Source organism: Gracilinanus agilis, chromosome 4 (genome assembly GCF_016433145.1).
Source record: "Gracilinanus agilis isolate LMUSP501 chromosome 4, AgileGrace, whole genome shotgun sequence".
NCBI classification, from domain to species: domain Eukaryota; kingdom Metazoa; phylum Chordata; class Mammalia; order Didelphimorphia; family Didelphidae; genus Gracilinanus; species Gracilinanus agilis.
In genome coordinates this window covers 478665191-478678223 of record NC_058133.1, presented here as the reverse complement: position 1 = coordinate 478678223, position 13033 = coordinate 478665191, and the positions used below count along the sequence as shown (strand labels likewise).

The 13033-nt window shown below is 40.1% G+C and overlaps 2 protein-coding genes across 2 annotated transcripts; both read left to right on the top strand.

Moving 5' to 3' along the window:
* LOC123247321 (C-C motif chemokine 4-like) lies at positions 1-1336 on the top strand. Its single transcript, XM_044676182.1, has 3 exons — positions 1-73; positions 687-801; positions 1249-1336. The coding sequence occupies exons 1-3, from the start codon at positions 1-3 to the stop codon at positions 1334-1336; spliced, it is 276 nt and encodes a 91-aa protein (XP_044532117.1).
* A 6103-nt stretch (positions 1337-7439) lies between these two features.
* Positions 7440-8238, top strand: LOC123247694 (C-C motif chemokine 4-like). Its single transcript, XM_044676672.1, has 2 exons — positions 7440-7512; positions 8120-8238. The coding sequence occupies exons 1-2, from the start codon at positions 7440-7442 to the stop codon at positions 8236-8238; spliced, it is 192 nt and encodes a 63-aa protein (XP_044532607.1).
* Positions 8239-13033: the final 4795 nt, after the last annotated feature.

Sequence of the window (13033 nt, the reverse complement as noted above, 5' to 3'; positions counted from 1 at the left end):
ATGAAAGTCTCTGTGGCTGCCCTCTCCATCCTTATGGTCATGGCGTTCACCTCTCTGGCATCTTCTGCACCAAGTAAGTGAGTTTTCTCCTGCTTTCTGTGGATGTGCCCAGGCTGTGATCATAAGTAGCACAGAGCTCTGACAGAGAGTGAGCCCAGTCAGATCATGAGATCTGGTGAGAGTGGAGAGAAGGAGGACCGAAAGGGAGGAGCAGGACCAGAAAGGTTTATGCCTTTTGAACTTGAAAGCAACAACGTGCTTTTGACAGTATTTGCTTAACTAGCATATAACATGTAAGATCAAGACAGGACAAGAGATGGAAAGAGCAATAGCCTGGTCAGCTAGGTTAGCTAGGTTCTAGTTCTGACTGCCATTAACTACCCTTGTGACAAGAATCTTCCTCTTTAAAAGTCAAGAACTGGATGAGTAGATCTCTGACATCCCATCTGGCTCTAATTCTTCCTGTTTTTTTTTTTGCATGGATGGGAATGGGATTAGCAGGTCTGATTCCTCTCCATACACAGAGAATCACACCTGACACTTAAGGGGAAACATGAGCGGTGACATCCCTACTATGCCAGAAGAAAAGCATGTCTCTAAGAGTAGGTCAGCATCTAAGGAATGTATAGTATGAACATATGACTGTCCTAATCTCACGACTCCCCCCCCCCCTTTTTTTTTTACAGTGGGCTCTGATTCTCCTATATCCTGCTGCTTCTCTTATGTCAGAAAACAGATTCCTAGGAAATTTGTGACAGACTTTTATGAGACCAGCATCTTGTGCTCTCAACCAGCTGTGGTGTGAGTATCTACTTACTTTAGTCCCCTTAGGGAGAGATGATGGAAGAGGAAATGGGGCCATTTGGCAATTTAGCAGAATGTATAGATCGGGCAACTCAACTGTGGATACAAGGGAGAGCAAAAGCCCATGTAAGTCCTATATCAAAATTTGCTTCTCCCAGGAGCAAGATAGGAGAAACTCCTCCCAATGGAGAGGGATAAACTGAAGCAACAGGAATCTGAGGGCAGGAAGGAGAGACTGAGATAATCTCTCCTGGGGATGTCTCTAGAAAGCAAAAGTTAGACTCAATGAGCCTGATGAGGTTTCAGAAAGAAGAGAGTGTTTCTTAATCCCTTCCAGAAATAAAGAGAAAGTTGGGAAGAGGGAAGCACAGAGACCTTCTGGTTCATCTCTAGCTAAAAAACTCCTAGGCTTCTCATCTCCTCTCTTTTCCTTTTCCTCCACAGTTTCCAGACCAAAAAGGGCCGGCAGGTGTGTGCCAACCCCAGTGATGACTGGGTTCAAAAGTACAGAGATGATCCAGAGCTGAACTGAGGGGCTAAGGAGCCTGTGACAACGAATCTTAAAGAGAAATGGATCAAGTAAAAGAATTCTACAGTCAGAAGCAATCTCCCCAGAGTCTAGCGTTCCTGAGATCTTAGTGATATTTAATTTATGTAAATTATTTGGTGGCACCTTTTGGTATTTATTGGTAGTATTTGAATTTTTGGAGGACACTTATCCCCCATGGGGACCTCTATTAGCAGGCAAGATCTGGATCCTTGAGTCTTCAGGCCATCTCTTGGATTACAAGAACATCAGATGTTGGACAAATACTTCAGAATAAAACCTTTTCAAGTCATAAGTTTTGTGTGTTTTGGTTTTCTTAGGAGAAATAGAATTGATAAAGGGGAGTTCTTCTATTATGCCAGATATAGGAGGACTGGTTACAGACCATTTGCTCTGGAAGAAAAAATATGGCAGTTGAAATATGCTACAATCTCAATTTGAGTCAGTACCTTGATGGGACCTCTAAATATCTAATGTTCTACATTGAGAGGCAGAGCTTCCAGAATAAGGATAGTACTATGTTCAACTCTGAACTCCACAGTTTGAGGAGAATATTGGGAAGCTGGATAATGTTCAGAGGAGGGAAATTAAAAAGAGAAAGGACCTAGAGTTCCTGTCACTCAAGAATGAGTTTGAGGATGGCTGGTAAGAAGAGAAAAAAAGTTCATGGATGTCATTAACCTGTATTCAAATATCTGAGGAGTGGGGTATGAGGAAGAGGTATCAGACTTGTACTATTTATGCCTGCCATGAGCAATGGGTGGAAGAGATAAAGAGGCAAAGGAATGCTTGATAATAGGAAAAACTTCCTAATAAATAGAGCCAGCCAAAACTGGAACCAGTTCCCTCAAATGACAATTGGTTCCTCTCCTTGAAGGTCATTAAACAGAAGGTTTCTTTCAAAGTATATCTTAGACCAAATGGCTCCTGGGGGTCCCCATCAAATTCTATGATTCTGTAATATTATCAGGGAACAGTCAGGAAATAATATATATGTAAGAGATATGGAAATTTAGTGGAGAGGGAAAGTGAATGAGGAAAGAGTCCATTAGAATGGGAATTATTTTATATAATGTGACAGCTGAAGAAAAATGCTGCCCTAGGAACCAGAATAACTAGTTTCAAATCCTATCTTCACCACCTGAATGATGGCATATAACTTAGCTAAGTTGGGCCTCTGCATGGAGTCAGTGGATTTAACAGTTACCTAGCAATTTTTTTTAATGTTGGAGGAATCTCTACTAAATTGGCTAATATGATCTGGAATGAGCACATATGAAATCTTGTCCTGGCTCTGACACTTTTAGCTTCCAAATGAAATTTTATTAAGTTGAATATTTTCATATACATACTATCTTTTTTTTAAATAAAGGTAGACTGTTGATTGAATAAAAAAATCAAGTGGCTAAGATAAGAACAAGACTCAAGCAGCCAATCAATGCAAAACTTTAGATTATATGAGACATATTCTTGGAGGAACAGGTGTGATGACAGAAAGTGTTTGGATTGGCTGAAGATATCTTGTGATTCTCCAATCAAAAAGAAGTCCAGTGAGGGAAAGGAAGGGGGAGGTGAAAGTAAAGGAAGAGAGATAGAGACAGAGTTAGAAAGAGATAAAGATAGAAACAGAGAAAGACAAAGAGAGAGAGAGGAAGAGAAATAGAGACAGACATATATAGAGAAAAACAGAAAGAAACAGAGAGAAAGAGGGAGTCAGACAGACATATTCAAGGAAACATTCAGAAAGGATTGTTGAATAGTATTAAATACCAAACAAATGGCTTTATATGTGATTTTAGAAGCAACAGAGAAACACTGGAGCTTCTTGAACTCTGGTGACTCTTGAACTCTAGTGGTCAGATCTATGCTTCAGGAATGCCAGTTTAATAGCTGGATAAAGAAAGGATTAGACAGAATCTATAAAGGCATTGGACAGACAAGGTAAGCAATCAGAAAGATATTCCAATAGTTCTGGTGAGAAATGAGGAGGGTCTACATTAGAGTGATAGCCATTTAAAAGGAGAAAAAAGGGGATGGGGCCAGGGATGCTATAGAAATAAAATTGACAGGATTTGACCAGATATAGTAGGTGAAGGCTGAGAATGACTCTGAAGTTCCAAACCAGGGTACCTGAAAGGATGACAGAACCCTCAAAGGAAGGAGAGAACTGAAAAAGAAAGCAAATTTAAAATGAAGATAATGAGCTGTGCTTGTGGTGTTTTGGGTTTGAGTGCCAACTGAACCTCCACGTGAAAAGATCCTCGAGGGCTAGGAAGGAGATCAGGAGATATTTTGGATAAAGTAAGAAGAGCAGATTTCAAGGATGAAGATGGTTGACTGACTTGCCCAAGGATGCCCTGATGTAACAAGCAAAAGATGAAATGATTGAGGAAACAAAGGTTTGATCTTCTGATCATATTGATTTTATTAAGCAATGCATGTCAATTGCCCAACAAATTGGGACCAAGCTCCTCCTTAAGCTTCGGACTGGACCCTGAGAAAGAGGGAGATGTATTTTTATACATTAAAAACAATCAAATCAGGCCAATTAATTAAAGGAACAACAATATTAGATAATCTGATTTCTAATTGAATGAAATATTAGGGACTTTCCAAGTTAGGAAGGGGAGAATGAATAGGTACAGTTTTGACTAAAATGTTTCTTTGTGTTTATGGTAATATTTAACCTTTAGTTCCATGTCTAGTTGAGGACACTCCTTGAGGCTTCACCTGCGTTGGGTCACCACATTCACTTGGATCTCTCTATGTCCCATTTGCCTCAACATATGAGACAGAGAGAGAGTGACTCTCAGCTTTGGTCACAGAGAAGAGCCACAATCCAGACCTACCCCAGGACCAGAATGGATTCTATAAACCAATCCACTGACCACAAGGGAATGTAAGACACATCTTCCACAAATTCTTTAATAGAGAAAAATAATCTCATTTTTATATTATATGCTCATTTTCATATTAAATTTTATTTAGTTCATTTCATTTTATCATTATTTATTAATATTCTTTATAAACTTATTTTAATTTATTTAAATTTTATATATATGCTCATTTTTATATTAAAATTTTTTATTGTGAACATCAAAAATATCAACAAACACAAACATTTCAGTATATAAAATGAGAAAAGAGAAGAGCATATGAATCTATGACCCTCTGCTAGATATAATCTATTAAGTATGTATTGAGGGGTAGTCAGGTGGCTTGGTGGATAGAGCACCAGACCTGGAGTGGGGAAGATTTGACTTCAAATCTGGCCTCAGATATTTCCTGGCTGTGTGACCCTGGGCAAATCACTTAACTTCAACTGCCCAGCCCTTTCCACTCTTCTGCTTTGGGATCAATACTTAGTATCAATTCTAAGATAGCAGGTAAGGGTTAAAAAAAGGGTATGTATTAAACTTATCACAATTTTAAGCAAAATCTCTTGCCTGTCTTCCTTTTGAACTTTCTGTTTTTTTCCCTGTGTACTTTAAAAACTTTTTACATATCCTTTTCTTTTTTTGCATCACTATTACTATCTACCAATGCCTATTCCTTCCCCCAAAAAGAAGCCTGCCTAATGAAGCAAAAGTTGCTGTCAACCAGTCATTTTTCAGTCAATTCCAACTCCTTGTGACCCAATTTGAGGTTTTCTTGGCAGGGATACTGGAATACTTCCCCATTTCTTTCTCCAGCTCATTTTTTAGACAAGGAAACAGAGGCAATCAGGGTAAGTATCTGAGGTCACATTTAAATTCAGCAAAATAAAGCTTTTCTAGTCTTCTCCAGTCTATGAACTCTGCTAAATGTGAGGAGTCAGCTTTGTCATCAATCTTCTGAAAATCAAGATTAGTCATTGTGCTGATCAGCATTCTCAATTATCTCAGCATTGCTTCTTTCCATATTATTTCCATCATTGTATAAATTCTTTTCCTGCCTTCTTTTCACTTAACTCTGATACAGAAGCAGTTAAACATGGCAGTATCAACTTTGGTAAACTCAAAGAAATCACCTACTAAGATAAGGACTCTCTTCAACAAAACTGTTGGAAAAACCAGGAAACAATCTATTAACAATTGGTTTAGACCAACATCTCACACCATATACCTCAAGACGAATTTCTCTCATGGGTAGAATGGGGATAAAAAACAACCTTGCCTACCTTGCAAGATTGTGGTGAAAATGAAATCAAGTAATAGATGTCAAAGTTCTTTGTGGCCTTAAAATGCTATATAAATGTATGCTATTAATATCTATCATGAGGAGATATTTATCATTTATGAGGAAAAAAAGAAGATAGCCAGAGGAATGCTCCAAGACCTCATTTCCCATTCTGGCTTATGATCACCATCATTTGCAGCAAACTCTTTCAGAGTTCACTTGGTAAAACCAGAATTGTTTCTTCTCTATCAGTAGATTTTATTCTGGAGTCTATGAATTTAAAGAATATGTATGCATGTGCGAATATATATATATAAATATATATGTATAGTCTACATCAGCTAAGAGGAAAGTCAGTGAGTGATGGGAGAATCTCTCCATAGACATATACATTCATGTGTGTATATATGCATGCATGTATGTGTTTACACAAACATTTATGTGCATGTATGCATGTATATCTACATATATATATGCATGTGAGTGCATATATATTTATTTTCCCACCTATTACTTGTGATATGAGTGGGACTAAACCACCCTGCTCCATTTTAGCTTTGGTACTTACGATGAAATCATGTCTCAATCAATCACATATTGGCCCTAGACAAGGTGTTTGTTAAATGTCTTTTAGAAATGGATCATGTAGGGATAGGTCAAGGAAACTTAGACACAGTCCAGAGATCTTCTAGAACTTAAACTTTGACTGGTGTCCTTACCACTCCTACTTAATTTCCCTGATTTGGGTGGGATGAATACCATGCAAGGTATGATGGGTCTGGAAGATTTGGTATTTCCTATCTTTCCACTGTTTTCCTTCCAATGATCCTGTCCCATCTGATGTCAGTGTCTACCTCACAAGTCAAGAAGATGCATTATGCTTAATTGAACTCCTAAAACAGCCCATGAAGAGGAGAAAAGAACTTTCCAGCAATCAGGAACTATAATTTGCACCTTTGTCATAAGTAAACTCTCAGTCATCAAGTCAGTAATCATCTCTACACTCTCTAAGCTTGAGCCCACTGTTTTTTGGACTCTGTGAGTCCCTGAGGGAGAGTGTATTATTGACTTTGGGTGAGATGTTCTGTAGCAACTATTCTTAGGGAAAGATCCATCTTAGCTAATATTCTTTTGTAAAAACTATTGGAATCTGGATGATTCAATTGATTCTAAATGGATGATCTCGGAGAGAAATACACTAGTGGGAGTTCCAGCTATGGAATTAGAGAATTACCCTTGAACCTTCAGAAGAAGCCCTTAGCGTGCTAAAGGATAGGGGAAATATGCAGCCAGGTTCTGGGGTCTTAACTTATCAGTGCGGGGACGAAGATCCCAAGACTTGCATAGGCTATGGACTAGATCACTAAGGGACCTTCAAGGTCTAAATCTACAATCTAAGTAGAGAAAGCAATATATCAGTATAAAGATAATTCTGAATACCTCTCACACTGATGGTTAACATTCTCTTCTTCCAATTTGTCTTTGCCTGTCTCTGCTGCTCTTTCAAGTTCACCACTTCCCTGTCCCCAGCACTTCCTCAACCACATCCATCCCCTTCTCTCTCCATCCTTCCCCCCTTTCCCCTTATGATGAAACTGCACTGAGCAATAGAACCTCAGCCCTTAACTGTAACTTCATGTTTCATTTTCCAACCATGACATCACCTCTGATAAATCCTATTCATTTTCTGTTGATTCTGCCTTTCCATGTATTCCCAGAAGTCTCATTTCCCCCTCAAGAAGTGGAGCTTAGGACTTCAGACATGGGCTAACCAGGCAAAAAACTAGCAAGAAGGGACAGCTAGGTGGCTCAGCGGACAGAGAACCAGAAGTCCTTATAAAGAGGGCATCCAAAGCTGAGACAGAGACACAGACTTCCAGAGTCTCTTAGCTTGTGCTCTGCTTCTTCAAACCTCTCTCTTCTCAGGATCATGAAGGTCTCTGTGACTGCCCTCTTCATCCTCATGGCCATGGCTTTCAGCAATTTGGCATCTTCTGCACCAAGTAAGTGAGCTCTCTCCTGCCCTCTGTGGCTGTGCCCAGGCTCTGGACATAGATTGGGCAGATGCCTGGCTGGGGATAAGCCTAGTCTGATCATAGGGATCTGTTGAGGGTGGGGAGGGGGAGGCCTGGAAGGGAGGAGAAAGAACAGGGAGGGTTTCTATGCATTTTGGAGTTGGAAGCATTAACATGCCCTCAACAGTATTTGCTACTTAACATGTAAGTTCAAGACAGGACAAGAGGGCAGAAAAGGAAGTAGCCTGGGTTCTAATTTGACTAGGTTCTAGTTCTGGCTCTATCATTAAATGTCCATATAATCTTTCCTGACAAAAGGCAGGAATTAGAAGGGTAGATCTCTGCCATCCCTTCTAGCTCCCATGCTTCATGTTTTTTTCATAATCCTCTTTGTAGAGGAGAACAGTAGTTCTGACCCTCCTTCAGGCACAGAGAATCACTCTTGGTACTAGAGATTGCCAGGGTAGGGAGACAAAGGCATCCTATCTCTAGTGTACCTGACGGAAAGCATGTCTCTGGAAAACAGTTGGCAGCTCTGGAATGTGGAGTGGGAACATATGAATTTACTAAAATCACATTTCTCCTTCCTTCCTAGTGGGCACCGACATTCCCACTCTCTGCTGCCTCTCCTATCTCTCCCGACAAATCCCCAGAACATTTGTGACAGCCTATTATAAGACCAACAGCCTGTGTTTCAAGCCAGCTGTGGTGTGAGTATCTAACCCCTGAGTGTCTCTAGGGGATAGAGGAAAATAGGATGGAAAAAGAAAACTGGAAAAAACTGGGATGGAGGTGAAGTCCTGGCCACAGGGAAAGCAGAAATCTTGTGATTTCAGACCATTTGGTTCTCTAAATCCAAGTAGATGCTCTGCCACCAAGTTGGTAGTCTATACACACACACACACACACACACACACACACACACACATACACATACACAAAACACACTTTTGTCTCCTTAGTATTCTAGCCTTTCTGATGTTTGAATGTGACATAGACACACCTGCTTACACTCTAAGAGCCTTACTTGCATAGCTTGGACATGGCCCTCTAGTAGATTTGTTGCAAAGCTAAAACCTTGGTCAATAAATGCTATCTCATTGGTCAGCTACTAAGGTCATAATTGCTGTATGATTTGCTATCGTTCAATTGTTTTCAGTTGTGTATAACTCTCCATGACACCATTTGGGATTTTCTTGACAAAGATACAGGTTAGTTTTCCATTTCCTTCTCCAGCTCATTTTACAGATGAAGAAACTGAGGCAAAAAATGTTAAGAGATTTTACAAGGTCTTACAACTAGTGAAAGTTTGAGGCCACATTTGAACCCAGGAAAATTGAGTCTTACTAACTTCAAGCCTGGTACTCTATTCCATGTACCCCCTAGCTGCCTTCCCTGTATGATACTATTTTACAAATCTGCATAGACTACATATCCTCTTATAGACATTTGAAATGTAATTATTTCCCACGTTCATGCATCTCATTGAGCTAAATACAATCATGCCACTTCCCTGTGGGCAGGGGAAACATTGAAGAGGTGATGGGAATTTGAGGCCAGGAAAGAGGCTACTAGAAAGAACTCTGCTTTGCCTCCAACTCCCTCATCCCTGAAGGGGGCTTTAGGAATAGATAGTAGGACTCAGAAGGGCCAGAGGAAGTTTGTAAAAGGTGGGAGATTATTCCTTAAGCCGTTCCAGGAAGATGAAAGGCATGTTGAGTATGGAGGGGAACACAGAGACCTATCTTTCATCACTATCTACCAAGCTTCTTGGCCTCTTATGTGTCCTCCTTTCATACCACAGGTTCCAGACCATATATAATGTGCAGCGATGTGCCAATCCCGATGAGGACTGGGTTAAGACCTACATTGAAGACCTAGAGCGAACTGGACAGGGCCTTGAACAATGAAGTTCAAAGGGAGAACTTCTCCAATTGGATTCAGTCTCACCAGACTTCAATCTTCTTGAGATCTTCTCCCTCGTAAGACTATATTCTTATCTGTGAAGCATATTTGAAGTAGATTATTTGGTGGTAACTTTAATTATTTATTGATGCCCTTTGCAATTTTGGAGAACACATGGCCTCAATGAGGACCTCTAACAGCCTCTGGGACTCTGTTCTTCTTGGTCTTGGAGCCATCTGCTAGATTCCATGAACATTTATTAACCAAAGTTTTCTAAATAAAACTTTTAAAAGACATACATGATCACGATGGTTTTGGTTTTGAATTTATTAAGGGGTAAGAGGATGGGGAGATAATATTGAGAAATGATTAATTCATTGGGATATGGTCAGGGAATAGGGAACTAGATGGGTGACATACCAGGGAAGCCCCAAATAAGGTGAAACAATAAAGGGGAGAAGAAGCATTAAGAAAGGTGCAATCTGAATGGCTATTATTTCATAAGGTGAAGGAGCAGATAAAGGAGAGGTTTGGAGTCAGAGATCTGACTTCATATCCTAGTTTTGTTGTCTTTGTGACTCTGGGCAAGACATTTAAATGGTCTGGATCTTGATTTCCTCATCTAGGAAAGTGCCTCGCTCTTAAAGTTGTTACTAAAACAGAAAGTAAGGGTTTAAGCAAAATAAAACAAAACTGGGGGTGACCCAAATTTTTCTCTAAATTGTACTTTGGTGCAATGTATTTTGTAGGAATGAATCAATTTTTAAAAAAGCATTTATTAAACTTACTATATGCTACCCACTGAGCCAAACCCTATAAATACAAATAGAAAAAGCAAAATAGTCTCCTCCCTGAAGGAGTTCTCTCTCTTATTGGGAGAGTTAACACACATGCTGTAAGGCAGGAGTCCTTAGATTTCATCAGTAGCCAAGAGGCAAGCTAAGGAAGGACCTTAGGAGGCATTAATAGGATAGATGGTAAGGTCTGGTGGTCTTCCATCTATCCAGGAGGAAGAGACATTGTGGCTCCTATCTAATCCAAGTTGTATGAGTACCCTGGGGGATTCTGAGCATCTCTGAGCAGAGGGATAGTGATAAGGGTCAAAGGGAGAATACCCACAGTGACTAAAGGTCTTTTCTCCAACTGGCCAAAGGAAAAAACTGATTGACTGGTAGGACTCTGAGGTCCTTTCCAGCTCATTTACCATTGTGTTGATTTTCTTTTTATAATTCTATTGTATCACACATTCCTCACCCCCCTCAAATTTTCCTCTACCTTTTGTATTCGATTTAAAAAACCCTCTTACCTTCTGTCTTAGAATTGATGCTAAGTATCAGTTCCAAGGCAGAAGGGCAGTAAGGGCTAGGTAACTGGGATTAAGACCTGCTCAGGGTCACACAGTTTAAAAGTATCTGAGGATAGTTTTGAGTCCAGGACCTTCCATCTTCATATCTGATTCTCTATCCACTGAGCCACCTAGCTGCCCTCATAGTAGATTTTTATGGTCAGGTTCTGTGTTGTTGATTGTTCATTTTTCCAGCTTAGTTTTTGATTTTTACCTTCATATTAAAGTTGGATTCTTTCTCTAGGGTGGGGAGGGGATTACCTCCAGCTTCTGGTTTTTCATGCTACTGTTTAAAAAAACAACAACAACAAAACCCTCTTACCTTTCATCTTAGAACCAATATTGTGTATTGGTTCCAAGGCAGAAGAGTGGTAAAATCTAAGCAATAGATGGAAGGCTAGGTGACTTACCCTGGGTCACATAGCTAGGAAGTATCTGAGGCCAGATTTGAACCCAGGACCTCTCATCTGTAGGCTTGGTTCTCAATCCACTGAGCCATCTGGTTTGCTGTTTATCTTAAGAGCTCTTACTGCATTCTGTAAGTTTTTAGTGCTTCCAAGGTTGTATGATACAAGGAGAGCTGTGGACCCTGCTGTCCTTGCCTTTACACTGGTCTTTATTCAGGAAAGAAACTTGCTCCCCTGCAGCTACAAGGGTTAGCATTCCTCTTGGCCCTGGAACTGTGACCCAGATCTCTGGGCCACAACTGCTAGTGCTCCTTTCTGACTTAGGGGCCCCTGAACCCTTGTGAGCCACCACAAACACTCTTCTCCATCCCAGAACTGTGGTCGGGGCCCCTGCTCTTCTACACTCACAAGTTTTAGCAACTCTTGGCCCTGGAAAAGTGACCAGGATCTCTGCTCCCTTGTGAGTGGTCACAAGTACTCTTCTCTGCCCTGGAACTGTGACCAGGACCCCCTACTCCTTTGTAATCAAAAGTTCTAATGCTCCTCCTTGCTCTGGAACTGAGACCTGGATGTTCCCGATGCTTCTGATCAGCCTCATCTCTAGTGTCACTAACCTTTCCTGCTGATGTCCCAAGTTGTTTTAAGCAGGAAAAATGTCTCCTTCTGACCTTTTGTTGGCTCTGTCACACCTCAATTTGAGGTGTTATTTAAAAGTTTTTTTGGAGGGAAATGTGGGGGGGAGTTCTGCTGAATTCTTGCCTCAGTTCTGCCATCTTGGCCTCCTTTATGAATATTTATAGTCAAACTAAAAATGGGACACATCATATGTTTCCAAAATTCCCCCCATCTGTGCTTCTAAGAACAATTATTTGAAGCACAATGTATATTCATTCTGGTATCTCAATTTTGAATCTGATCACAAGAAGCAAGATAGTTTGTTCTAGTTGGTCTAAAATAAGGAGTTATCAGTGTACTGCTTTAATGCAATGAAAGCATCAAACAATGGGCTAACAAGAATGATTCTAGATGTTATAACAGTATGCCAAGTGACATTATAGAGTAGAGGTATTGTTTTGAAGTGGGATAAAGAAAGTAATGGAATAGGTAGGGAAGCGACTTCATGTTCCAACATTCATGAGTCTCCAACCAGCTATTTCATCTCCTGCAAAGAAGCCAGAAGGCTCTGCAGATTTACTAGACTGCTAGGGATTAGGGCAATTGGAAGTTAAAAGTAAAATTAGTGCCCTGGATAGGAGGTAAATTGATGATATGATGTTCTAACGAGACATAACTCTCATGTGTAACATACTATTAAATATAATAAATCTTACCAAGTAATGCAACTATGCCTTCATCTCAAAGTTTCCATCAGTTTAAGCATTGTTTCTATACTGATGACTTTCAAATCTGTCTAAATCCTTCATCTATCCCCCTAACTCCATTTGTGCATCATCACTTGCCTACTGGCCTTCTTCACTTGGACATCCTATTGGCATCTCAAACTCAACATGCTCAAAACAGAACTCTTTACCTTTCTCTGAACTTTTCTTATTCTCTTAAATGGTCCTTTAATCTTCCCTTTATCCAGTTTGGTAACCTCAGAGTACTTTTGATTCTTTTTCCTTCCTTACCCCTATATCCAATCAGTTTTAAGTCTTGTTGATTCTTCCTCCATATCATCTTTAGTGTCCACTCTCTTCCCTTCACCTATACAATCAATGCTTTAGTTCAAGCTTTTATTGATTCTCACCTTGATTACTGTAATAGATTTCTTTCTTTTTCTTCTCCCTCCCTTCCCTTCCCTTCCCTTCCCTTCCCTTCCCTTCCCTTCCCTTCCCTTCCCTTCCCTTCC

Coding starts and splice junctions, on each gene's coding strand:
- LOC123247321 (XM_044676182.1), top strand. CDS start 1: ATGAAAGTCTCTGTGGCTGCCCTCTCCATCCTTATGGTCATGGCGTTC. Junction 74..686: donor TCTGGCATCTTCTGCACCAA/GTAAGTGAGTTT, acceptor TTTTTTTTACAG/TGGGCTCTGATTCTCCTATA. Junction 802..1,248: donor TGCTCTCAACCAGCTGTGGT/GTGAGTATCTAC, acceptor TTTCCTCCACAG/TTTCCAGACCAAAAAGGGCC.
- LOC123247694 (XM_044676672.1), top strand. CDS start 7,440: ATGAAGGTCTCTGTGACTGCCCTCTTCATCCTCATGGCCATGGCTTTC. Junction 7,513..8,119: donor TTTGGCATCTTCTGCACCAA/GTAAGTGAGCTC, acceptor CTTCCTTCCTAG/TGGGCACCGACATTCCCACT.